Source organism: Crocodylus siamensis, chromosome 1 (genome assembly GCF_052110815.1).
Source record: "Crocodylus siamensis isolate JL-2025a chromosome 1, ASM5211081v1, whole genome shotgun sequence".
NCBI classification, from domain to species: Eukaryota; Metazoa; Chordata; order Crocodylia; family Crocodylidae; genus Crocodylus; species Crocodylus siamensis.
In genome coordinates this window covers 417,927,184-417,952,918 of record NC_143395.1, presented here as the reverse complement: position 1 = coordinate 417,952,918, position 25,735 = coordinate 417,927,184, and the positions used below count along the sequence as shown (strand labels likewise).

Genomic DNA, 25,735 nt, shown 5'->3' with positions numbered 1-25,735 from the left:
GGACGAAGCAGGTGTACAGCCCACGGGCAGAGGGTCGGCACTGCGTATTATCAGGGAGATGCTCCCATTGCTGCTGTCATCCTTCAGAAGTCGAGTCCTGCCTCGATATTCTGGCGGCTGCTGCCCGTCCCGATCCTGTCCACCTCGGTGCAAGTGCACGTAGGACCAGAACGCAGGCTGGAGCCACCGCACCTCCGTGCTCCCAGCACTCACGGGGGCGGCGGGGGGACAGGTGGCAGGGGAGGACAGCGTCCTCTCCAACCGAGACAACGATTGGCCGGTCTGGTCCAATCACTCTGAACTGGGCTGAGGAGCATGGCAAGACACCAGAGAAAGGAGGAGTGGAGAAGAGCATCAGTGCAGCTGCAACAGGGCGGCGGAGTGTGAGCGTGGACAAGGGCAAAACTGCATCCCCAGCAGCCTGGCTCCAAGGGGTGCCGTGCAGCACGGGAGCTCACAGCAGGGCCTGCCCCTGCCCCCCTCAGCAGCAGGTCCATCCTCTGGTGCAGATACATCCCCATTATGAGAGAAGGGCACTATGGGGGGCACCCACCGGAGATCCTAGGCACTGGGGAGTGGCACCTCTCACTGCCCCCAGGCATGGGGGAGGGGACCAGGCAGGTAGCGTGGGGCACGGGGAGGAGGGTGGAATGAGGCTGGGGCTTCGGGCCACACTTTAATCCATGGGTGCAGGGGGTGTCTCCATCCCAGACAGGCTGCAATTACAGTTCAGAGGAGAAAGACTGATCAGAGGGGTGGAAAAAAAAGACTGAACATGTTCTTTAGGGACTGAGAGCGCGCCAGGGCAGTGTGACAGACACATCCCGGGGCACTAAGGGCTGTGGGGAAGGTGTCTTCCTGCAGGGCAGAAAGGGATGGGAAGTAGCTGGGGCTGGGCTGCTTCAGGGAGGGAGGGAGGGTGGCGTGGAGACAGCAAGTCCAGCAGCTGGGCAGCCGCAGGCCTGCAGGGAGGGGACCCCATGGGGGCAGCTGCAAAAGGGGGTGACATGGTCACATCTCTGCTGTGCAAAGCCTCCCAGGGCAGTGGAGCTCAGTGTGAAGATCTCAGTAAAGGCCATGAGGAACTAGAGGCACCTCCCTGCCATCAGGTGCTGAATCTGGGGCATAACAAGGAGCCCAATACAGCTGGGCAGAGATGTCCTTGTTGCAGGGCCAAGGAGGGGTGAGGAAACCTCCCTCTCCGTGGCGACAGGGCCTGGGAAGCAGGGAAACGTGTAATCCCAACGTAAGTGTGCACAGGGACATGTGGGCACATGGACTCGTGGGAGCAGAAAGGAAGGATGGAGAGCAGCAGAGTCAGGACCCTGGACTTCGGTTCACTCAGGGAACTCATGGGCAAGATCCCCTGGGAAGCCAGTCCGGGGGAGAGGAGTCCAGGGAGCAGGCTGTGCTTCAAAGAAGTTAGTGAGATGGCAGGAACCGTGTCTCAAGTCTGAGCCCCGTGTGCCCGTCCCTGCTCCCAGCACACAGCTCTCCCCCCCGGGCCCATCCCGCGCCCCCACGTTTTCGGAGGAGGATGCACCAGCTCCGCGTGGAAAGAGCGAGCTGGCCACACCAAATTGGAGATAAAACAACCGAGTTATAGATATTTCATTGATCTCCCATTGCAGCCTATAGCCGGATCTCCAAAGCGGATCTGAAGCTTCGGAGCCAGTGCGGCCGGATCGAAGCAACAGACCGATCTTCTAGAGCTCCAGATCGGATCACTGCCATCTCAAGTAGCCAGATCTGAAGCCGGACCAGATCGCTGCCAACTCACACAGGCCTACCTACAGATCTGCACCCACCAGGCGCTGCCACGTCTCCACACCGTGGTGTTTTGCTGGCAGGTGAGGCCAGGACATGGGGCGCTGTGCAGACTCACAGTTCTCTGTTCTTTCTTTTCTCCCCCCCAGAGGTGCGGGTGCTGCTGCAGCCCAGGCTGGGGATGGGGACTGGGCCAGGTCAATGCTCCTTTGGGGACTGAAACCTGGAGGCTGCTGGCTAGAGGGTCTTGCCCCTCAACTCAGGTCCAGGCTGATGCTGCACTTGGGGTGAGGAAGGACTTTTACCACCTGGTCAGGTTGGTAGAGGCTGTGGGGTTTGCCCTCCTGTGCGTCTTGGCTGTGACCCTCTTCCTGGGATCGCTCCAGCGTATCACAACAAGTCCGGCAGCAGCAGGACACTGGCCACCACGGTGCCCTGCCTTGCCTGGGCAGATTCGGGTACCGGACCTTGTGGGTGTGTGACGGCGTAGCCCAGTAGTGACAGCAGATTTGTATGGGAGGGTTTGGACTGGGATGGCCTTGCCTCGGGGAAGGGGCTGGACTAGATGACCTCCGGAGCTCCCTTCCAGCCTTGTTTTTCCCTGATTCCCTGATTCTTACCTTAATTTGGCCCAGCCTGGAGGCTTGGGGGAGGGAGTAGGACTCATTGCACTGGAGGAGGTGACCAGAAGATTTACTTGTGCTTTGCAGCCTCCAGAACTGCAAGGCCATGAAGAGATGAAAAGCCCTGCCTAGGGCCTTCGCTGAGTCCCGTCCCAGTGATGAGGGCTCTCACCTTTGCACAGCAGAAAGCCCAGAGGTGAAGTTCATCCATCACCCTGACCCAGGCCTCCAAACCCATTTCTTTGGACAGAAATATCCTCATGTGCCATTCAGGGAGTGGGACTGGGCACTGGGGAGAGGTGGGAGACGCTGGCCATGCTGGGCAGCGACTGGGACATCAGTGCGCAGGGCCAGAGGCTGTGATGCTGGTGCACTTGGGAGATCCCAGCTGAGCCTTGGCCAGCACCAGGCACCCCGGGGTGCAAGCACCATCCCCAGGAGAGGGAGGAGAGTGATCCTCTCAGCAGACAAGGCTGGGGAGAGCAGCTGGGTCCTGCAATGGGAGCACTGAGACCTTCCAAATGAAGGAGCTGGTTCTTCCAGCCTGGCCCTGAGAAACACAAGCATGAAGAGGCTGCTGGAGCCCGGCCACTGCCCTAAAGTAGGGCCTGGCAGGAGGCAGTGGGTGCAGAAACCCCCTCAGCATCAGAGCCAAGGGGCCAGGCTCCTCCAAAACCTGCTCTGGAGCAGACACTGAGCCATGGGCTGGGACAGGAGGAGCAGGGCCAGGGCCTGCCCACCCTGCTGAGCTGGAACTTGAGCACAGGGGAAGCATCCACAGCTCAGCCACGTCCGACCCGGGGAGCCGCCTCGCACGCTCAGTGACCCCCGGCCAGGGTGCCATAGCAGGGTGCCCCTCCATGTTAATGCTGTTAGGGGTGCAGATATGAGCCACAGGATGGAGCCAGGGGGTTCACTCAGTAACCCAGAAGGCGAGAAACATCCAGACTGTCGTGGCCTTTCTGAGTTCTTGCAACAGAAGACTTGCTCTGTTCTTTTCCCTGGATCAAAGGAGGTGACACCGAGAGCTGGCATTTTCTGGTGTGTGCAGAGCACAGGGCTGCCCTCGGGCTGGCTCCAGCCCCCGAGAAAGTGCCCACAGGCAGGGCAGAGGGGGAAGGTCTCTCCCTGCACGCACCCACTCCAGGAACAGCCCTGCTCAGCCTGGGCTCCTGCTCACAGCGGGAGGCAGCAACTTGTCCATCCTCTGTCCCAAACCCAGAGCCAGGAGCTCCCCCCATCCCAGCCCAGGCTGCAGCCCCAGCCCAGGGGTTTCTAGATCTGACCCCAGCCCCAGGGCAGCCCCAGGCCCTGCAGAGATGGAGTGTGGGGCAGGGCTGGTGCTCCTGCCCCCTCCCGGCTCTCTGCGCAGGCTCTGGGGCTGAGCTCCACCCAGGCCCTGTGGAGAGCAGGAAGGAAAAGGTTTTTTGTTTTTTTTTTTTATTAAAAACATTTTATTAGAAAAACTGTCACTGGTGTCTGTGCTGGGAAAAAGAAAGTCCCTGGTCCTGCTGTTCCCGGAGCAAGGAGCCATGGCTGCCAGGGGCCTGGTGGGGAGCTTTGAGGAGGAGCTGACTTGCTTGGTGTGTCTGGACTATTTCACAGATCCAGTTGTGGGACAAGCTGGGGCTAGAACTGCTTACTCGTATGCTTCACGCTTTCACAAGAATGTACCAAAGAAGTACCTGCAACTTGATTTTCCGTTTTGTTGCGAGAGACTGATGCAAAAATGCTGCGGTTCGTTTCTCAGGAGGCGAAGAACTCTCAGACACACACTATTAGCAACACAAAAGGTATATTTGCAAATAGGGTCAGAGTGAAGACAAAAGACCACACTCTGCCCTCAGGGAAAACTCTCAGCTGGGTTTTATCCTCTCTCTCCTGAGCACGTGTGCAGAAGCAGGAACTCTTACAACTCATTTCCGGTTCATACAAACATATATGAAATGACGTCACGTCATCTGTCGCATGTGCATTATAATTAACTACTTAAGTATGCAGGGCGGATAGGCTTATATGCATTAGCTAATTACGCATGCTTAGAAAAGCTCTCCAGGTTACCAAAAGTTCAAACCCCCCCCTTTCTCAAGGACACAGTCAATTAAATTATAGCCTTTGTAGTTTACAAGAGTAGAGGCAGAGGAGTTTGAAGGTATGTGTGATTTAGTGTTACAAAGACATAGTAAATTAGCGAGATGTCCTTGGTGGTGTTTCTGCTTATCAGGTACGAGATACAAACTGTGCAGCTTTAACAACACTCTATTCATTATGCATTTCTAATAATATTTCTATTTTAATAATATTTCTAACAAGACTGCAAACCACAAGCTAACGGCTAGAAAGCCCCAAACTTTGCAACCAATTTCACAACTATGTAACCCGAAGTACACCTGCGCTAATGGAATTTTCCCAATACCTTGTAATCAAGTATATAAGCAATGGAGAATAGGCACTCGGGGTCGGCTTTGATCTGAGTCTCATGACTCCAGGCCAACCTGCTTGCAAGCAATAAAGGCTTTGTCTCTGTGGCTTGTGGTGTGACTCACTTCTGGGGACCAAATTGGAACTTAGCCTCCAGGAGCTCGAACGGCCCCTTGTGCAACACGGTGACTCTCGAGTGCGGGCACAACTTCTGCCGTGCCTGCATCGGGCAGGGCTGGGGGGAGGCTCAGCCCGACGTCTGCTGCCCGCAGTGCAGGGCAAGGGCCCCGCACGCGAACCTGCGGCCCAACAGGCAGCTGGGCAACGTGGCGGAGCTGGTGAGACAGCTGCGGCTGCAGGCGGGGAGGGAGCCCGCGGGGCTGCCCGTGTGCGAGAGGCACCAGGAGGCCCTGAAGCTCTTCTGCCAGGAGGACGAAGCCCCCATCTGCGTGGTGTGCGATAGATCCCGGGCGCACCGAAATCATACTGTAATCCCCGTGGAGGAGGCTGCCCAGGACTACAAGGTGGGAGCGGCTGTGCCGGCCTGGGAGTCCCAGCTCCAGCCGCTCTGCGGCCAGGCACCCCCGGGGGTGTCCGATCAGCGGGACCAGAGCCGGGAAGGGCCGAGGACGGGCCCAGGTACATGGCTGCAGACAGCGGTGGGGGGCACGGGGCAGGTCCAGCCTCTCTGGCCGCAGTGTCCTTGGGGCTGGGGGCGCTTGCTCGGGGGTGCGAGCTGGGGGCAGCGCTCAGGCAGCCTCGCTCTGTGCAGGGCAGGTTTTCTTGCTGGGCACAAACGAGGGCCCGAACCAGGCACCGGAGCCATGTCCTGTGTTTGCAGGAGCGGATCCGGAGCCGCCTGGAGCACCTGAGGGAGCAGAGAGAGGAGCTGCAGGGCCTGAAGCGCGCCTGGGAGCGGGACAGCGACAGGCTCCTGGTAGGTGCCCGGGGCAGGGGGCTGCGGGGGGGCAGGGTGGGGGTCTCTGCTGCTCCCTGTGTCGGGAGTTGGGGAAAATCTGGGGGTCATATATGCTGCAGGGCTTCTTGTCCTGGTGTAAATCATAGTGATGTCACTGAAATCAAGGAGGATCCAGAAGTTTTACACTAGCGTAAGGAAGCAGCATCTGGTGCTGCCCCATGGCTGGGCAGAGAGGGGCGGGCAGTGTGAGGGTAGCACGGGCAGTGGTCCCCACGGGGTCAGGCAGGGGCAGGGGGACGATGTTGCTGGTCCTGGGCTCAGGCCTGGCAAAGGTTCCTGGACCTCCCTCCGTGGGTCAGGATGTGCAGTTGGCTAAGGGGTGACTCCTGCATCATGGATGTCTTGCATTTAGAAAGCGGGTTTTTAAAACTAGTGCCCCCAGATTTGACACAACACTGGGTTGATCACTAGCAGAGAGGCTTTAGTAACAGTACAACGAGCAAGCTTATAAACCCAAATGGCAGGAAGGGCTCCTTCCCAAAATAAAACGAGCTACTCCACACAGTCCTAGTACATATTTAGCAGCAGTAGTGTCCTCTCACCGATGCCAGCGAAGGAAGCTGGCCCAGCTTTGCAGCTTTCACCAAGCAGGATCCGTTGCTGGTTGAACTGGGTGCGATGTAGCAGTGATCTCGCTCTGCTTCTCCTGGAGCGCGCTCTTTGCTGGCAAGTTCTGTTAGTTCCTATACCGTTTAATTGTATAACTTCAAAGCATTTTTCCTTGATAGTTGGCTGATTAGAGTCCAAACAACCAGGGGGTGAAAGGTGTCAATCATGATATCATAACTAGTAATTGCCTGGCTCCTGTTCTTGCGTTGTCTAGGTGTAAAACTTGTGCATCTCTGCTGACTCTGCAATTGTAGGTCAGTTTACAGGTGATGGGCCTGAGCAGTTGGACAGGACACTTAGAGCTGTCACCAAACCTGTCTTGGGGGATTTGTATATTAATCGGGCACATTTGGAGTAGCTTGTACAGGTGACAGCTTGTTTTTCAACCTCCAGATGTGCATTAAATAGATCAGACGTTTTTAGCACCCTATACCTCAGGATGTTCGTTGGGAGAAGTGTTTGTCATGTGCAGCACATCTTTTCTGTACCTTTTACAAGTTTCTCTTAAGAAGTATATTTAACCTTGTGTTTCCTTTAGCTGCTAGGTCGATTGAAATGCGTATGCAGCTTTCTTGCTTTACTGGCTTCTGAGGCACATACAGGTGTGAGGAGCGTGTCTGTTCTCTGTGGGCCATGCTCTTGATTGACATGATCTAGCACAGACAATAAAACCAACTGGGGTTGCTCTATTTGGTATGGCCCCCAGCTGGCACGTTCATTTTTGTGCAAGATACATTGTTATTTTAATTTGGTCATCAAGATTTGATGTGTAGGCCTGGCCAAGCTCTTGCTGCATTTACCATCAATAGATGGGTCAGGACAGCATTGTGCTGTAAGGGCCCGGCCCTGCAAACCCCTGGGTCATGGGGGTCCCGCTGCAGCCGCAGTGTTGAGGGGGCTGGGGGTGTTAGAAATTCCCTTCTTGGAGAGGCGGGGCTGCACCCCCCAGAAATGCTGTTGGCTGGACCCTGTGGGAAAGATGCAATCTCTGCAGCCTGGCAAAGTCTCGGGGACGTCTGCCCTGAGTGTCCAGTTCCCCCCGCTCTCTACCCCTGTGCCCACGGCCCTGCCCTGCCCCTGCACGGCTCTGCCCACCCCAGAGGCAGACGGAGGTGGAGCGGCGGCTGGTGGTGTCCGAGTGCGAGGGGCTGCGCCAGCTCCTGGCTGAACACGAGCGGGACCTGGCCCTTGGACTCTGGGAATGAAACTGAGGAGCAGCTTGGCTCAGTGACTGGGCCCCTCGGTCCCAGGAGCAGCCTGTCCCTGTCCCTGTCCCTGTCCCTGTCCCTGTCTCAGAGGGGGCGGAGGTCAGGCCACACATCAGGAGGACACAGGCTGCCTCTGCCTGGCTGCATTTTCTCTGAGGATGGGCCACGTCCAGGGCCTGTTAGGAGAGTTAACATCTCCAGCCCCTGCACTGTGTGGCTCTTGGGGCAAAAGCCCTGGACCATGCTCGATGACACCAGAAACCAGGTCTTACCCAGTGCAGATTTTCCTTCTGCCCCTGGGGCAAGCTGTACGGGGGAGTGTGGTGCTTTGCTGGTGTGAGCGCTGGCTGCGCAGGAAGGGTTTGTGGTGGAGACCTATGGCATAACTCTGCTTGAAGCCTGATGAGTATCAGCTTCACCTGCCAGTGCCAGGGCTGGGAGCCAGCAGCCTTCGCAGGCACCGAACGGCCTGTCACACAGGGTCTGTGCCCGGTGCCCCCGCTCCCACCATTTCCTCTTGTGGCCTTGAGGGTGTGGGGTCTTGGCTGAGGAGCAAGAGGAATAATTGCCTGCGTGTGTCTGCAGGGGCGAGGAGGTGACACCTCTGCATCCAGCCCCCGAGTTCCCCGAGCTGGAGAAGAGACTCCGGGATTTCCCTGGAGAGGACGAGCTGCAGGAGGCTCTGACGGGATTCCTGGGTAAGGGGCGCTCCCAGGCCTCCGTCTCATTGCACCGGGGTAAAGGCAGGGGATGCTGTGGACTTGGGTTATGAGAGCCCTTGTGTTCCTGTTCCCAGAGGACCCAAGCTGGGCTTAAAGGCCTGTGGTCCAGCCCAGGGTGCCCCAAATCCTGGGAGTGCCCCCAGTCCCCAGGGCTGCGCCGGGTCGACTCCGTGGGGATGAGTGCAGCCGGGCACATCATTTGTCATTTCAAATCCAAGTGGTTCAACTACCTCCCGCTCCGGCCCTGGGCACTTAGCACAGGCTGGTGCTCTCGGCGGTCCTGGCTGTACAGCAGTGTCCTGTGTTTCACTCCCTCTGAGATCTGCTGTTCGAGGCTCAGACCTGACACTCGGAGCTGGGACTGTGGAGCCAGAGGCCCCAGTCGGAACGGATGCACACAGGGAGGGAGCTGGGGCTTCACTTCCCAGGGGTGTCTGTGGCGGTGCACGAATCCCAGCCTGGAGCATTCCCAGCTACAGCTGCCAGCAGGGACCTGGGGGTGGAGGTGAATTCCCCGAACAAGCCCAGCGAGTCCTCGTGGGAGGGTCTGCGGCATCGTGGAGCTCCAGGAGAGCCGTTCGGAGGGGAAAGGGCCGTTGCTGCCCAGCCCTCCCTGGCTGCGCAGAGGGAACAGCCCAGGGCAGCGTGGAGCCGTTCCCATCATCACCCGCAGTGAGGCAGTGCAGAGCTGGGTGCTTGGGAAGGAGGCCTCAGGGTGACCTGGGAAGGTAGAGGCTTCACAGCCCGGTCTGTGTGTGCAGCTGTGAGATGTTGGGAAGGGAGGGCTGAGACCCCAGACACCAGGGCATGGAGAAGTGGTGGTTTCACAGCAACACCATGGCCCTGGTGCCCCGATGTGACCCTGGGATTTCCCTGCCCGGCAGGGACCACTGGGCCGGGACCTCCGGGCCAGGTGGATGGGGCAGGATTCGGCTGCGGAGGGGACCCTCTCTCTGCAACTCCTGCGTTGTGGGTGCTTTACTTCTTCCCTGTCTGCTGCAAGGACACGAGGCCACATGCTGCAGCCCTGACTCCCCCTTTCACAGTCCCAAAGACAGGCCCAGGGGTCTGGCCCGGTGGGGACAGCAGAGTTTGCCCCAGGCTCTTTGAACTGGGTCCTGCTGGGGTGACTGGTGTGCGAATTCACCTCTCTCTGCTGTTGATTGCAGGATTCAGAAGAGCCCGAGGACATGCAGGTGAGTGACCTCTCCTCATATTGGTGACCCCAGAGCTGCCCTCTTGGACAGCCTTGTTCCCTGTGGCCACTTCTGCCCCAGTGCCATGCCCCAGACATGGGCTTTGTTGCTGTGAGCAGCAGGAATCACGGCAGCCCCGCTGCCTTGTCCCCTCACCGCCCCCAGCCCAGGACTCTGGGAAGGGCCTGGCCTGGGCAAGTCTTCACCCGGATGGGGTGTGAGAGCCCTGGCCCTGCAGGTTTGCCTCAGCCCGGCCCTGGCTGTGGCTGGTTCTTGGTAGCACGTGAGGGAAGGTCCCATTCATGCCCTGGGCTCTGCACCAGGCCCTGGGAGCAGTGCCCATGCTGGGGCAGAAATTGCTCTGGGCAGACTCGTCAGGCTGGACCTGAGCCAGTTTTGAGCCGGGTGGTCAGGATGGGGGCAGGGGCCGATCTCCAAAGGGAAAATCTCAGCGCAGGTCATGGGGAAAGAGAAGAGGGAAAGGTATTTTTCATAGGGATGCTCTGAACAGACTCCCCCTCCCCCCGCCCAGCCTGCTCACCGCCCCCAGCCTGCCTTTCACTGACTGCTGGTCTGGTCTCCAGGTATTTCCTCGGGGTGGATTTCCACAGGTCTGAAGGGGTCCAGGAGCTGATGTCCTGTGGGCAGCTGCTGGGATTTTTCTCGGCCTCTTTATCAGCTCAGAGCCAGCGTAGTGCCTGTGCTTACCTAGGGAAATGCCATGATCATCACGGTGGCTTCCTAGGGGACACCTGGGGAAAACCACCAGGTCTGGGCGCCGCACTGCAGGGGAGATGTGGACAGCATGGAGAGGGTCCAGAGGAGGCCACTCACATGATCGGGGGCAGCAGGGCAGGCCCTACGAGGAGAGGCTACGGGACCTGAACCTGTTCAGCCTCCACAAGAGGAGGCCGAGGGGGGATCTAGTGGCCTGTTACAAACTAGTCAGGGGGGATCAGCAGGCACTGGGGGAGTCCCTGTTCCCCCGAGCACCGCCAGGAGTGACCGGGAATAACGGTCACAAGCTGGCAGATGGTAGGGTTAGGTTAGACATCAGGAGGCACGACTTCACGGTCAGGGCGGCTAGGATCTGGACCCAACTTCCAAGAGAAGTGGTGCTGGCCCCTACCTTGAGGGTGTTTAAGAGGAGGCTGGATGAACATCTTGCTGGGGTCGTTTGACCCCCGTACTCTTTCCTGTCAGGGCAGGGGGTCGGACTCGATGATCTGCTCAGGTCCCTTCCGACCCTAGAAACTATGAAACTGCTCTGCTGGCATGGGATAGCACCCATGTAGGTAATGCATAGTTAATCTTGGCATTATGCCCACTACATGGGCATGGGAGACTCTTCCCTGGCTTGGTCCTGGGGTCTTATGGCTGAGGGCAAGCAAAACCTGGGGACACCTGAACCCCAAGCCTCCATGCTTGGGCCTGCACATAGGATGCCCACCAAAGGATTTGGAAACATGTGAAGCCCCAGATGGGGGTGGAGGATATTTGCTGGTAGTTGGGCCACTTTTGGTTCTTGACTGACTCATGGATTTGGAATTGATTTGGCTTCGATCATGACAAATTTAAATAAATAAATTATAAATGTCCTATGGAAAGCTGCTGGGATTTCTGGCCCCAAGTCAATGAGATGTGTTTGAAGCCCCCGTCTGTCTGGGCAGAGCCAGGTGTAGTGGGGGTCTCTCCATGTAACAGCGTGGCCCCACAGGGATGGGACTGTGCAATGCTCTGTGGGCACCAGGCCCCTGCCCAGCTGTGTCCCAGGTCCTGTCTGCACGGGATGTCCTTGGCCCAGTTCCTCTGTCCCAATGCAGACCCCTGGAGCAGACACACAGCCTGGGGGTGAAGTGAGCCCTGCTCCCAGTGCAGCCGAGCCAGAGGGAGGGGGCAGTTGGTGGGGAAATGCCTCTTCCTCATTCATTAGTCCCAGACTTACCAGCAATGGGCCCTGTTTCATAGATTTCATAGATTTCATAGACATCAGGGCTGGAAGGGACCTCGGGAGATCATCGAGTCCAGCCCCCCGCCCAAAGGGCAGGAAGTCAGCTGGGGTCACAGGATCCCAGCAAGATAAGCATCCAATTTGCTCTTGAAGGTGTTCAGTGTAGGTGCCTGAACCACCTTCGATGGCAGACTGTTCCAGACCTTGGGGGCTCGGACAGTAAAGAAATTCTTCCTTAAGTCCAGCCTGAAACGGTCTTGCAGGACTTTGTGACCGTTCGACCTCGTCATCCCTTGGGGCGCTCTGGTGAACAGATGTTCCCCCAGATCCTGGTGGTCACCCCCGATAAACTTATAGGTGGCCATCAGATCACCCCTGAGCCTGCGCTTTTCCAGGCTAAAGAGCCCCGTGGCTCTCAGCCTGTCGTCGTAAGGTCTGTTTTCCTGACCTCTGATCATGCGCGTGGCTCTCCTCTGGACTCTCTCAAGCTTCTCCACATCCTTTTTGAATTGTGGAGCCCAAAACTGGATGCAGTACTCCAGCTGCAGCCTCACCAAGGCCGAGTACAAGGGGAGAATGGTGTCCCAGGAGTTGCTCGAGAAGCATCTATGGATGCAAGCCAGCGTTTTGGTCGCTTTACTAGCCGCAGCATCGCATTGCAGGCTCATGTTCATCTTGTGGTCAATGATGACCCCAAGTCTCTTTCTTCCATAGTGCTAGCCAGCGTAGCACTGCCGAGCCTAGAAGGATGCTGCAGGTTTTTCCTCCCCAGGTGGAGAACCTAGCATTGTTTGGTGTTAAACACCATCAGGTTCTTGTCTGCCCATTTGCTGAGCCTGTCCAGGTCAGCCTGGATCACCCGCCTGTCTTCAATAGGTTGGCTTTTTCCTGGGCGTCAGTTGTAAGTTGCCCCATCTGGTTTAGGAGGGGTCCAACATTGCCCTTGCTTTTCCTCCGGCTCCCCACATATCTGAAAAAGGACTTTTTGTTGTCCTTGATGCCTGAAGCTAGTTGGAGTTCAGTTGCAGCCTTGGCTTTCCTGGTTTGCTCCCTGAAGGACCGGACCAGCGCGGAGTAATCCTCCTTGGAGGTGAATCCCATCCTCCATCCTTTGTAGGCTTTCCTTTTTAGCCGCAGTAGGTCCGCTAGGTCCCTGGAGAGCCAGGGGGGCTGCTGTGCCTTCTTGCTGCCTTTCCTCCGTGTTGGAATAGATTTAGCTTGTGCACTGAGGATCGCTTCCTTGAGAAGCAACCACTCTTCTTGAACTCCCGTCTCCCTGGGGTCATGGTCCCTGAGGGCTTGACCGACAAGCCTCTTGAGCTTGTCAAAGTCAGCTTTTCTGAAGTCAAGGACTTCTGTGTTGCTGACTGACTTGCCAGCTTTACGGCGGATGGTGAAGGTGATCAGCTCGTGGTCGCTGTCACCCAACTTCCCATCAATCACTAGGTCGCCGATTAGGTCGTCCCCCGTAGCCAGTACCAGGTCAAGCAGCGCTTTGCCTCTCGTTGGCCCATAGACTTCTTGAGTCAGGTAGAGGTCATCCACGCACGAGAGAAAGCTTTGCGCCTGCTCAGATTTAGCTGAGTGATCTTCCCACGAGATGTCCGGGTAATTGAAGTCACCCATGACAACCAAGGTCCTGGAGCAAGCGGCCTCAGTCAGTTCCCGGGCGAACTCCTGGTCAAGCTCGGGACTTTGAGTGGGAGGTCTGTAGTAGACTCCCACCGTTGTGTCCCCTGTGCCGAATTCCCCATGAATTTTTACCCAGAGGGTCTCTAGCTGTCCATGCCGGTCGCCAACATCAGCTTGCAGGGACATGTAGCTTTCCTTCACATAGAGAGCTACACCCCCGCCCCTTTTTTCAACACGATCCCTCCTGTACAGGGTATAGCCCTCTATCCCCATGGTCCAGTCATGGGTGGAGTCCCACCAGGTCTCCGTTATCGAAATGATATCATATTTCTTTGCACTGAGCAGGAGGACGAGCTCGTCCTGCTTGTTGCCCAAGCTCCTGGCATTTGTGTACAGGCAGGCAAGTGTGCCCTTGGGAGCTCTTGCCTTGCCCACAGATTGTACCAGGGCTGGGGCAGGGGTGGGCTCCCTTAAGTGCCCCTTTAAGTGCCTTGGTCCGCTGGCTTTGCAAGGGCCGTTCAGCGGGCCAGCAGGGGCAGTAGTCCCCCCATCCCCCTGCGGGCTTAGTTTAAAGCCCGGTGGAGCAGGTCAGCCAGCCTGGCTGAGAAGAGCCTCCTCCCCAGGGGAGAGAGGTGGAGGCCATCTCTTCCCAGCAGCTCGCTGCCTCTTTCTCCAAAGAGTGGGCTGTGGTCATGGAAGCCAAAGCCTTCCCGATGACACCAGCGCTGCAGTCTTTGGTTCACCGCATGGATCCTCCTCTCCCTCCTCAGCCCATAGCCCGACACTGGGAGGATCGACGAAAACACCACCTGAGCTCCCAGACCCCTAAGCCCCGCTCCCAACTCCCTGTAGCACCTCATGACCTAGCTGGGGGTGATCCGAGCCGTGTCATTGGTGCCCACGTGAATAAGGAGCATGGGGATAGTGGTCTGTGGGCCAGAGGAGCTCTGGGATCCTCTCCGCAATGTCTCGGATGCGGGTCCCCGGGAAGCAGCAGACTTTCCGGGCTAAGGGGTCGGGGCGGCAGATTGCCCCCTCAGTGCCCTGCAGGATGGCGTCTCCCACAACAAACACCTTTCGTTTTGTCTTGGGGAGAGCGGGGCCAGTAGCTGCGGTCGAGCCTGGGTTGCCTGCAGGAGCCGGCAACTGAGTGGGCTCTGCTGGGGCTGCAAGACGTGTGAACCTGTTGCTAAGCTCCGGCAAGGGAGGGGCCTTGGTGCGGCGGGCCTTAGGGCCCTTGACCACCTTGGTCCATGCCCCTGACTGGGCAGAGCGGGAGGTCCCAGAGTCCTCCTTAGTCCTGGAGGGAGACGGTGCTCTACCCTGCGGCTCCCAGGGGAGAAGGGCCTGGCAGTAGGAGTCTATCTCCTGCTCGCAGTCCCCTCCAAATAAATTGGTGTATCTAGACAACCGCAGAGAACTCCCCGGGGACCAGCCCAGAGACCCACCCGGGGACCAGCCAGTTGACCCATCTGGAGACCAGCCCAGAGATGAGCTTGAGGACGTGCTTGGGGGTCATCCCGGAGACCAGACCGGAGACCCACCCAGGGACCAGCCTGGAGACCGATCCGGAGATCAGCCTGGAGATGAGCTTGGGGACGTGCTTGGGGATCAGCCCAGAGACCAGCCCAGAGACCAGCCCGGAGACCAGCTTGGGGATGTGCCCAGGGATCAGCCTGGAGACCAGCCCAGAGATCTACCCAGGGACAAGCCCGGAGACTTGCTTCAGGAAAAGGTATGGTCTAAAATGCTTTGTTGAAACACTCAGTGTGAAAAGGGTATGAGGAATTGCCGATATCCGTATTATACACTAAAATTGCATTTCCACATCCATTGTTTACTCCTGTCCCCAGAAAGTGGTTTATAGCTGTGACCAAACACAAGTGTACAGCTGCAAACAGTTTAAAAATGGCCCATTAGGTGAAAATGTGACTCCTCGTTGCATGTAGTGTCAGATAAAGCTATTTCAACATGTATTCTCTTTTGTAACTTGTGTCTGTGGGGGCTCCCAGCCTGTCGGTGTTTTCAGAATGGGAGGGGGCGAAGGGAGCAGAAGGAATTGAGTCTGTGGGGTTTTCAGCCCCCCTCTACAGGCTGGGGCCAGTGTATTGCAGGCCCCCCAAGGTGGAGGCGGGGGCTCCAATTCACCCACTCCACCCTTCAGCACCGGCTGCAGAGCCCCAGGTACAAGCTCCCTCTGCTGCCTTTCCCCTCTCCCATTCTGAAACAGCCAACACTTGCAGAGAGCCTGGTCCCTGCTGTGGGATCCTGCTGGGATCCTCAGCACATGTGACTGAACATGCCCTTTGGTGTGGGGCAAGTTGTGCCACTTGGGGCAAAATAACCCTGCCCAGTGTCCCAGCCGTCTGCAGCGGGTTCAGGATTGAGAGTGTAGTCAAGGCTAGAAAGGTAAGAAAGGTTTATTGACTTAACAAAACACAACTACGCACAGATAACAAAACAACAGACAGACAATAATAATTCACGTCGGCAATTTATCAGCAGTCCCCTCTGATACCTGATATACGACAAGTTTCTCTTCTGCAAAGCTCAGCAAAGTCAGGCATCCCTGATCAGCGCTGTCTGAGGGGTACCGGGAAGGACCCTGGTATTCAGTCTTTTGCTTCTCATGATCCACAGGCCCACGGAATCCAGGCCAGCAGCTAATCCTAAATCAGTACTTCTTTCACAGAGCTACCTCTTCCTTCTAAATGATTTCTGGATGTGCCAGCCAATTTATAACTTTGGAGCTATGCTGATAACTTACAGCCATTCAGATTCTCTTTACTTCAACTGTCCTTAGATTGACCAGTAACAGTACAAGCCTTGCATTCTTCTGATAAGGTTAATTTTAACTACACCACAGGGCCTTACGACTTCAAGGCTTTGTTAAATTTTCTAGGCCTTACTGTATACAAGGCTTTACTACATCTTTGACTTTAATTATGCTCTTAACAATATATAGCTTAATATTTGAACAAATGATCAGCAGGCATTGGGGGAGTCACTGTTCCCCCGAGCGCCACCAGGAGTGACCAGGAATAATGGTCACAAGCTGGCAGAGGGTAGGTTTAGGTTAGATATCAGGAGGCGCTACTTCATGGTCAGGGCGGCTAGGGTCTGGAACCAACTTCCAAGAGAAGTGGTGCTGGCTCCTACCCTGGGGGTGTTTAAGAGGAGGTTAGATGAACATTTTGCTGGGGTTGTTTGACCCCAGTATTCTTTCCTGCCATGGCAGGGGGTTGGACTAGTTGATCTGCTCAGGTCCCTAGAAACTATGAAACTATGGTCAAGCAAGACCTACCAGAAACAAACCCATGCTGGGTATCCCTCAGGATATTGCCATCAGCTAGTCTGTTAAGGATGGTCTGTTTGATAATCTTTTCCAAGACCTTCCCCGGGATAGAGGTCAGGCTGATGGGCCTGTAGTTTCCTGGATCTACTTTCCTCCCTTTCTTGAAGATAGGCACCACATTGGCCTCTTCCAATCATTGGGCACTTCACCAGAGCGCCAGGAGCTCTTGAAGATCCGTGTGCATGTGTTTCTATGCCCACCATCCTGCATGGGGGAAGGGTGTGTGTGCACGCTGTACTGCATCATGGGGGGAGGGGAGTGCACACCCTTCCTGGACTGCTGCTGGTGGTAAGCAGGGGCAGAGAGGGGGAGCAGGGCCAGTCCTCCCCTGTAGTGGGGGCACGGTCTCTGCCTGGCATCTCCTGAGTTTGTTGAACCCCCCTGCAGCTGCAGCAGGGCACTGCCAGCCCATTCCTCCTCCTCTCCAGCCTGTTTCCCTTGCTGCAGCTGGAGACCACTGCTCCTAATCCTGTCCCTGACAGCTGTGGAGAAATGCCTGCCTCCATCTTCTCTGTCGTTGCCCCAAGACTGGGGTCAAACCCCGCTCGGTCTTCTCTTCTCCAGACTCAATCACCTGAGCTCTTCCAGCCTCTCCCCCCACCCCTGCCTCCCAGGCCCCTCATCCTTTGGGTCCCTTTGCTGGCCTCTGTCCAACCTGTCCACCTCCTTCTGCAAGTGCAGGGTCCCAAACTCGACCCAGGACTCCAGGGGAGGTCTCCCCAGGGCTGGACGATCCCAGCCTTTGGTTTGCAAGGGGCACTCCTGCTCATGCCACTCAGGAGGATGCTGATTTCTTTTACCACCAAAGCACACGGCTGGCTCGGCTCCAGCTCATGGCCCCTGGCTCCCCCCAGGTCATCTCTGCAGGGCTACAACCCAGCTATACGTTCCTCAGGCTGGATTGGTGAGTGCAATTATTCCCTCCCAAGTGCAAGGCTTTGCACTGGTCGTCCACAACTCAGTTTCCCTACCCTATTGGCCACGGGGTCATGGTCTGAGCGGAACAGGCCAGGGACGCATGTGAACGTGAATTGTATAAATAGGACTGACACCACGACAGGCACCATGTGAACTGTTACCACACAGGAAAAAGACCTGGGAGTGATTGCAGACAGTTCAATAAGAGCATCAGCTCCATGCCCAGCCACCATGAAGAAAGCAATGGAAAATGTGAGGGCTCCTGAGGAAGGGAATGGTCTCACGAGGCCCCTTCCAGCCCTAATGTCTCTGCAATTACATCTATGAAAGGTTCTGCTTTCAGTCCACAGTCTGCCAGTCCACCGTCTAAAAAGGTTGGGAGCCAGGGCTCTAGGGGACGTTCTCAGCATGGAAATCCTAGGAGAGAGGGGCTGAGGGGGCCTGCAGAGGTCACCTCCAGTCCAGCCGCCGCCTGAGTCAGAATCAGCCCTGTCCAAACCAGCCCAGACAAACCCATCATCCAACTTCTTAGCCAAACTGCCACAAGCCTGACACAGCAGCAGACATCGCACCTGGTCCTGCCCCAGGTAAAGCAGGGGGGCCACGGTGCGCATCCTCCTCCTCCTGCTGTGACAGGTTGTTAATCTACACCCAGGGATCCCAGGCAGAGACCAGGATCACACTATAAAGGCAGGCAGACTCCCGTCTGTACTGGTCTGACCAGGGGGTCAGATCCATCCTGGTGCTGAGGAGGAATCCCTGGGATGGAGCCCAGCCCCCGTGGAGATCCCCCGGGGCTGCAGGAAGTGGGGTCACCAGTTGGGCTTGGGCTTTTTTGGGCACAGGGGTGGGGAGTGCAAGTAGAAGGAGACAGAGGAAGAAGTGGAAGTCCACCCATCCCCTTACCCCATGACAGCCCACCCCACACCTGCCCCAGGTAAGCCCAGGCACCCCCACAGCACCCCCTGCTGCACAACCGTGGTATAGCACCCTCTGCCCCATTACAGCCCCTATCACACCTGCCCCAGGTAAGTGTGCACTCCCCAGTCCCCCCATAGGTGTGCCTCATACATACCCCAGGTGGAGTTGTGCCCCCCCAATGATGATGCCCCCTGCAGGGCAATGAGGTATCACCCCTACCTACCCTGGCTCCCTTCACACCTGCCCCAAGTGAACACAGATCCCACATGGGACAGACACCAGCATCTGTGTCAGGTCAGTGCAGACCCCCCCACCTCATCTGGGACCCCCCACCCTGCAGGGCATGGGCAGTAATGCCCCCAGCTCCACCCCTTCCCCTGATTCTTCAGGGGCTGCTGGTGCAACCCGGCAAACCCCAGAGGGGACAGACTCAGCCTGATTCCCCCACGCTTTGCTGGACAGCTTGTGCCCAGTGCCCCACCCCAGGCCCAGCACACATCACCTGTCCTGACCTTAATACCTGCTCCAGCACTGCATGTTACGGGACTGCTGGCAGGGGTGCTGTCAGCAGTGTGGAGAACCCGCTCTCCCAAGGGGGAAGACACCCCCCTGGAGCTGGCACCATGCACAGACTCCCCCCCCCACTCCCTCTGTCACCTCCATGGTGCAGATGGGTGGCTGTGGTGGGTGAGGGCAGGAACAGGGCAGACAGGGCTGGCTTGGGGCACTTCTTGAGTCAGTTGCCAGTCGCTTGCCCAGGGTTGCTCACCCAGCTCTGGGTCCTGCTGTGGAAAGAGGGCAGAAGGGGCTGGGAGCAGCCAGTCGGGCAGCAGCAGGGTTGGTAGATCAGACTACCTCCTGCTCCCAAGGGCTACCAACAACCTCTGAATTCTGGTGAACCATTTGGAAAGGGAAGGGGATGGGAAGGCACAGAGAGATCTGCCCTGGAAAGGGTTGTGGGCCCAGGTCTGTCACACCTTGGGAGAGGACACAGAGATTAACCACGGGGCGGCATGTCCAGTTCTGGTGCTTTAGTAGCAAGGAACGCATGAGAGAGAATACAACCAAGGGGAGGAGGGCAGGGGAGCAGCACGTACCCCGTGGTGCAGAGTTCTGCAGAGGCTGAAAAGCAAAATAGGCCAAAAAGGCTCCGGAGGTGGCAGGAGCAGCTCCTTGCAGACCCCACTGGGCATAGGCAGGTCTGGAAGTGGGGTGATGTGGTGGTGAGGAAAGGTGAGGTCAGTGAGGAGGGTACGGAATGCTTCCCCAGCCATAAATGCACTCCTCCCCGGAACTCAGGGGCTCATCTACCAGAACCCCTGGACCAGAAGGAAGGAGAAAGCTGGGAGGCAGCCAAGGAAAGTCCTTGGGTGTCATTTGAAGTCAGCTGTCTTGGGTGGAGGGCACCCTAGGGTGAAGGCACTTCTTCCCCTGGGAGTACTTTCAGAGAATGATGGGGAATGCACAGGCTCCAAGGCTGATGCAAGATCATTTCCTCATCTTCTCCACCCACATCAGGGCTGACCTCTGCCTGAGGTGTTTCCTTTTAGCCCCCTTCCCCTGTATCTTGGGGGCCAGCGTCTGGGCTCTGGACTCCCACTGTACCCTACAAGGGACAAAGTCTGGGGTAACTCTTTCTGCAGGCCACCAGCATGAGGGTGCTTGTCTGAACACAGCCACTGGTGGGTGTGGAGCACGCAGACATCTCCAAGGCCTTCCTGCACTGCTGGGAGAATTAGGGATGCTTCTGGGTGTGCATGTGCTGATTCCAGGACAGGTGGGAGAGATGGGTGAAGCTTTTCCAATACTCAGAGCACTGATGTAACTTCTCCACTCTGTAGATGCACTGGTGTTCAGCACAGGCTGCAGGAGTAGGTGAAGCTCTTCCCACACTAAGAGCGATGATGTGGCTTCTCTCCTGTGTGGATGCGCTGGTGCCTGGCCAGGTGGGAGGAATAACTGAAGCTCTTCCCACACTCAGAGCACTGATATGGCTTCTCTCCTGTGTGAATGAGTTTGTGGTTGGCCAGGGAGGAGGAATAACTGAAGCTCTTCCCGCACTCAGAGCACTGATACGGCTTTTCCCCTGTGTGGACATGCTGGTGCCGGGCCATGTTGGCGTACTGGGTGAAGCTCTTCCCACACACAGAGCACTGATGTGTCTTCTCCCCTGTATGGATGCGCCGGTGCTGGGCCAGGTTGGAGGATTGGGTGAAGCTCTTCCCACACTCAGAGCACTGATATAGCTTCTCTCCTGTGTGAATAAGCTTGTGGATGGCCAGGGATGAGGAATAACTGAAGCTCTTCCCACACTCAGAGCACTGGTATGGCTTCTCCCCCGTGTGCATGCGCTGGTGCCGGGCCAGATAGGAAGAAGTACTGAAGCTCTTCCCACACTCAGAGCACTGATGTGGCTTCTGTCCTGTGTGGATGTGCTGGTGCCTGGCCAGGGAGGAGGAAAAACTGAAGCTCTTCCCACACTCAGAGCACTGGTATGGCTTCTCCCCCGTGTGGATGCACTGGTGCCGGGCCAGGTCGGCGTATTGGGTGAAGCTCATCCCACACACAGAGCACTGATGTGGCTTCTCCCCTGTGTGGGTGCGCTGGTGCCGGGCCAGGCTGGAGGAGTGGGCGAAGCTTTTCCCACATGTAGAGCACTGATATGGCTTATCCCCTGTGTGTATAACCTGGTGTTGGGCCAGCTTGGAAGGGGAGATGAAGCTCTTCCCACACACAGAGCAATAATGTGGCTTCTCCCTTGTGTGCATGCACCTGTGCCTGACCACCCTGGAGGGCTGCCTGAAACTCTTCCCACACTTTGTGCCGCCATGTGGCTGCTCCCTCCTCCGCACACACCGGTGCTGGGACAGGCCTTGCCAGCTGACGAAGTTCTTCCTGCACTCGGTGCAGCAGTGCGTCTTCCTCCCCAAGTGCATGCGCCGGTGCTGAACCAGGAAGAAGAAATGGGCGAAGGTCTTACCACATGTGACACAGCGGTAATGACGCTTCTTCCTGTGCACATCCTGGGTTTTGAGCAGCTCCAAGCTGCGCACAAAGCTCTTCCCCCTTTTGGTGAAGCGGTGGGGGAGCTGTCCAGAATGGATCTGGTGGTGAGCAGCCAGGGTCGAGAGGCAGGTGAAGCTCTTCCCACACGTGGCACATACATGGGGCTTCTCCCCAGCGTGCCTTATCTTGTGCAGAGTCAGGAGTGAAGGGCAGCTAAAACTTTTTCTGTACCGAGAGCAGGGGTGAGCTCTCCCCCTGGGCTTGGCAGTGAGCTTCTGCTTCCCTCTGAGGCCAACACTGCCTTGGTTTGCATGCAGAGTCCCTCTCCAGTGGACCTTTGCTTTCTGCCTCTTCAGGTGTCTCAGCATGACATATTCGTCCCTGCACCTTGGCCTTTTTCTGGCTTCTTTCCCTTCTTCACTCCAATGCCTAACTAGAGATGGGAGTGTGTTCACTGCTACATTCTCCTGCTTCTGGGGCATCCCCTGACCCTTGTGCCATCGGTCCCTTGCTGGGCTCAGGGAAGCCACCTCACCCATAGTCCCTAGGGAAGTCCATGGTCGCTCCAGCTTTCCAGGCCCTTTCTCAGGAGCCTGCTCCTCTGTTCTGCTCAGCAACCAGGCATGTCCTGCATGGGAGGAAGAAACACCAGATTAGTTCCTGCCCGGATGCCAAGGGGCAAGCACTGCTATTCCTTCTGCTGGGATGGGCCTCAGAGCAGGACAGGACTTAGCACTTGTGTTTCCTCAAGAAAACTAGGTCTTTCGGCCAAAGGCCCAAGTGCCGGGGGTGAGGCAGTGCCAGGTCCCTGTGTCAGTCTCATTTTTCCTACTTGGTGGAGGTAAGAAGCAGACTCTCAAGGTTTCTGGCCCAGCTCTCAGCCCCACCACCTCAGGCCCTGCTCCAAGAAACATGTGGGACATGTGCATTTGGACTGTACCTGAATAGGATCATGTTTTAACAGGCTGAGGATGAGACCAGGAGGATCTGCTATGAGTAAAAATGAGGCTCTCAAAGGGCTGCTGCACTGGTGGGTCCAGGGGAAGATGGTACTGAGCCCCCCACCTGACTGGGCTGACATGCTCCAGAAGCCCCAGTGCTTTGGCAAGACCCATTCGCAACGCTTGCCCGTGATCCCTGGCAGTCCTGAAAGCAACATCTGGGTACAAGGGTGGACAGCCTCAGGGTGCATTTCTGGGGCTTGTCACCAGTCAGGAGTGTGTGGTGAGCACTGCCTTACACTGCTTGGTAGCAAAACCCATTGTGTTTCATGCATTATCCCTCCAAGAAACGTTCTGGGAGTGGAGGATTGAGAGCAGTGATCAGCTTCCTACCTGTTTCTGGAGCAGTGTCTGATGCAGGGAATGAGCCCATGGAGCTTTCCTCTGCTAATGAATGCCAGGCAGCCTGCACACCACAGGAATCTGCACTGGGACAAAGGCCTTGGCATGAACCTGCACACATGGACTCTGGGCTGAGCCTCAGGCTTTGTGACGCTCGGGGCCCCAGAGAAGAAACGGCACAGGAGAGATTCTAGTGCAAACAGTGGGGGGACTCACTTCCCCCCACAACATGAAATCTTCTGAATCCCACCAACTCCACTGACCCACTTCATGCAGCTCGAGCCTGGGATTACACACGTCTGGTGCTCCAGGTCAACCGGACCAGGAGACACCAGGGACAGCCCCAGCTTCTCTCTTGTCTAACAAGAACGGCTGGGGGAGGCAAAAAGCCCAGAAGTGAGAGACTGTACCTATGAGGGGTGGAGATAATCGGGGCAGAAGAGCCTAAAACTTAGTCCTGGGGAAGGCCTGAAAACTACACCCTCTTGGGACTGGTTAGTGTGGTGGAGTGATTTGTGGCAGGGCAGTCTCTACAAAATGCCATGTTGTCACTGCTCAGAAAGGTGAGTGCAGAGTGCCTGAAAATCCTGGCTCCCACTGCCTTATGAGTTACTTTTTGCTGGGAAAAGGATAGGGGTGCCTACCCCAACAGAAAACCCCTGGTGCAAGCCAAGGAGGGAAGGTGTGTGGCACAGTACACCTTGCAGCAGCTGTCACTTGAAGCAGAAAAGATTACTGAAAAGCAGCCTCTCAAGCAGCAAAGAGGGGAAATCAGTGAAGGAGCTGCAGCAGGGCCAGGGCCAGGGCCAAGCCAGCCACAGTGTGAAAAGTGATCCTGTGACATGAACTAACTTAAAGGGGGTTAAGCCCTTCCATTTTTTGTCTTTGTGTTTTTCAGAATGTGGACCAGCAGTGAATCATCAAAAAGTTCACCTGGTACAAAGAAGATTTGAGCTTTGTATAGTAATTGTCTTGCTTGCTCGGCTGTGTTTGTGTACCGTTATTGCTGTATGTGGCTGTGATGTTAACTATGATAGACAATGAAATGTAAGCTCAATTTCTGGATGGGTTCTGGAATATCTGCAAAGTGGCTACAGAAAATGGTACATCCCTGGAGTATGGCCTCCTGGGCCTCAAAAATATCAGTCACGCCAAAGATTGAGAAGGGTGCATTGACCGTTTTTATTGTTATCCTTTTGTTGGTTTCCTATTGACCCTTAGCATTTCTCCAGCATCTTGCAGGGCAGAGGGGCACTGGTAGTGCTCCCGTGGCACCAAGCAATCCATTTGAAACAACAAGGAAAGCTTTGCCCGTTATATAGAAGGGGCAGAATTCCCAAGAACATGTCTGGTCTCCAAAAACCCTGATCATGGGACGTTTGTCTGATCTAAAAAGCCATCTTAAATATTAAAGAATACCATCACTTGAGTACTGGAAGCGATTAAAAGACCCATAATTATCGCTGGTGAAAAGCTGTTCGGCTGGTGAGGAACTTGAGGATTAGGCAATTTGGCATAAGAAAGTTATTGAAGTAGTGGGCAAACAAAGGAAGAGGGTGTTGTGTGCATGCTCTTACTCTGGGGAGTCGGGGGGCGGTTGTGTAATTTCTACGTGAACAGCGGGAAAGCCAGAAACAAACATCTCCCACACCCAGCGGAGGACACGGGGCTGGCACCACCAAAGGTCGCTGCTGTAATATCTAATGGAGCCACTTGTCGGGTCATATTACAGGGGCAAAACTTGTAATAATTACTATTACAGTTTACTGGATACGAAATCAGCAAGGGGCCATGTCAAACATTGGGGGTCTTTGGCAAAAACAATCCTGGTGGTACAGTTTCCAGAGTTTGAATTTCAGGGCGTGGAACAACATCTGTCTGCACATACAACAGCATAAGCTCTTTGAGGTCAGCACCCAGGGATGGCAGCACAGGGCAGATCTGCAGTTTCCAGGCTCCCTTTCACCCTGGGCAGGGAGCATATGGGAGAGGGGAGCTGGGTGGAGGAGACAGCCACAACTCACCTGGCAGCAGGTCCACCGATCTCGAGATTTCCCCACGGTCCTCATCATCACTGTCCCAGAGCTCCACCTCTCCTCGCTGGATGCGGCAGATTAAGTCAGGGGCGGGGCCTCGATATCCTGCTTGGGCAGTGGTTAAGGAGAGTTTATCCACTGGTAATGGATGCAGAATAAGCAACTGAAATTTGGGGAATGGAGCCAATGAACTCAAGGATTATACTAAGGACTTGAAAGACAAGGGAGGATGGAGATTTAGGCTGAAAGGGAAGGCATAGCAGGGAGAAGAGGATGGTCCTTTTCATCCAGGCAGGGGATGTATGGTCATAGGAAGGCAAACACCAGTGCAATTCCAGGCCAATGAGTGGAAATGAGTTTGGACAGGACACACTAGGCAAGAGAGGGAGAAACTCAGAATAACTGCCCAAGGAACAGCTATTAGTGCATTTTGAGGCACACTGAATGGCACATGATATGATCATGGTGAGAAGACAAAGGGAAATCATGTTATCAAGGGGGAAGACTCCAAGGAAGGCGGCTGGATCAAATGGAGGCATGTACACAAGTATGAAATGTGAGGGGTCTGATCATGGACAGAGCAGTGGGGAGCAAAGGGATTTCAGCCACTGGCCAAACGTTCATGAGGATGAGAGTGTTCAAACCAGAGAGAAGACAACACTGCTTCAGAGCTCACATGGCTCCTGGGCAAAGCAAGAACCAGAGATTTACCCAGGGAAACGAGGGCTTGGTAGTTCCTCAGCATCTGGTCCCGGTAAAGCCCCTTGTCTTCCTCTTCCAGCAGCTCCCACTCCTCCCGTGTGAAATACACTGCCACGTCCTCAAACACCTCCCGGAGCTGCAGGCATAAGCGTTACACCATCAGTGTCTCCTACCCCAGCTGCCCCCAGCCCCCACGGCCCTGTCTGCACTCGCTCTACACTACAGCGCTGTGCATGCTTAGCCAGGACAGGCAGGGGTACGCTACTCAGCTGGCACATGATATGCAGGGACCCTGGTTTTTTATGTTTAAAAACTGCAAATTCTCTCAAAAGAAAAAACTGCTCCC

General features: G+C 56.1%; 2 protein-coding genes across 2 annotated transcripts in view; one reads left to right on the top strand and one right to left on the bottom strand.

Moving 5' to 3' along the window:
- Window positions 1-3,922: 3,922 nt before the first annotated feature.
- LOC149875466 (zinc finger protein RFP-like) overlaps window positions 3,923-25,735 on the top strand; it is a 40,637-nt gene continuing 18,824 nt past the window's right edge. Inside the window, exons 1-6 of the mRNA XM_090054697.1 lie at window positions 3,923-4,012; window positions 5,009-5,335; window positions 5,653-5,748; window positions 7,500-7,583; window positions 8,176-8,344; window positions 9,499-9,525. Coding sequence (XP_089910823.1) covers window positions 3,923-4,012; window positions 5,009-5,335; window positions 5,653-5,748; window positions 7,500-7,583; window positions 8,176-8,344; window positions 9,499-9,525 — 793 coding nt within the window. The remainder of the gene's footprint in view (window positions 4,013-5,008; window positions 5,336-5,652; window positions 5,749-7,499; window positions 7,584-8,175; window positions 8,345-9,498; window positions 9,526-25,735) is intronic.
- LOC149875468 (uncharacterized) lies at window positions 20,059-25,700 on the bottom strand. Its single transcript, XM_090030839.1, has 4 exons — window positions 25,399-25,700; window positions 24,676-24,795; window positions 22,643-22,732; window positions 20,059-21,936 (listed from the first exon to the last, which is right to left on the bottom strand). Exons 1-4 carry the CDS (start codon window positions 25,430-25,432, stop codon window positions 20,195-20,197), a joined length of 1,986 nt encoding a protein of 661 aa, XP_089886965.1. The 5' UTR covers window positions 25,433-25,700; the 3' UTR covers window positions 20,059-20,194.

What these genes read in the sequence shown, in the direction of transcription:
- LOC149875468 (XM_090030839.1), bottom strand. Translation starts at nt 25,432, where the DNA reads ATGCTGAGGAACTACCAAGCCCTCGTTTCCCTGG. An exon ending in CCAAGCCCTCGTTTCCCTGG is followed by an intron (nt 24,796 to 25,398) that starts GTAAATCTCTGG and finishes CCACTGCCCAAG; the next exon opens with CAGGATATCGAGGCCCCGCC. An exon ending in AGACACTGCTCCAGAAACAG is followed by an intron (nt 21,937 to 22,642) that starts GTAGGAAGCTGA and finishes CCTCCCATGCAG; the next exon opens with GACATGCCTGGTTGCTGAGC.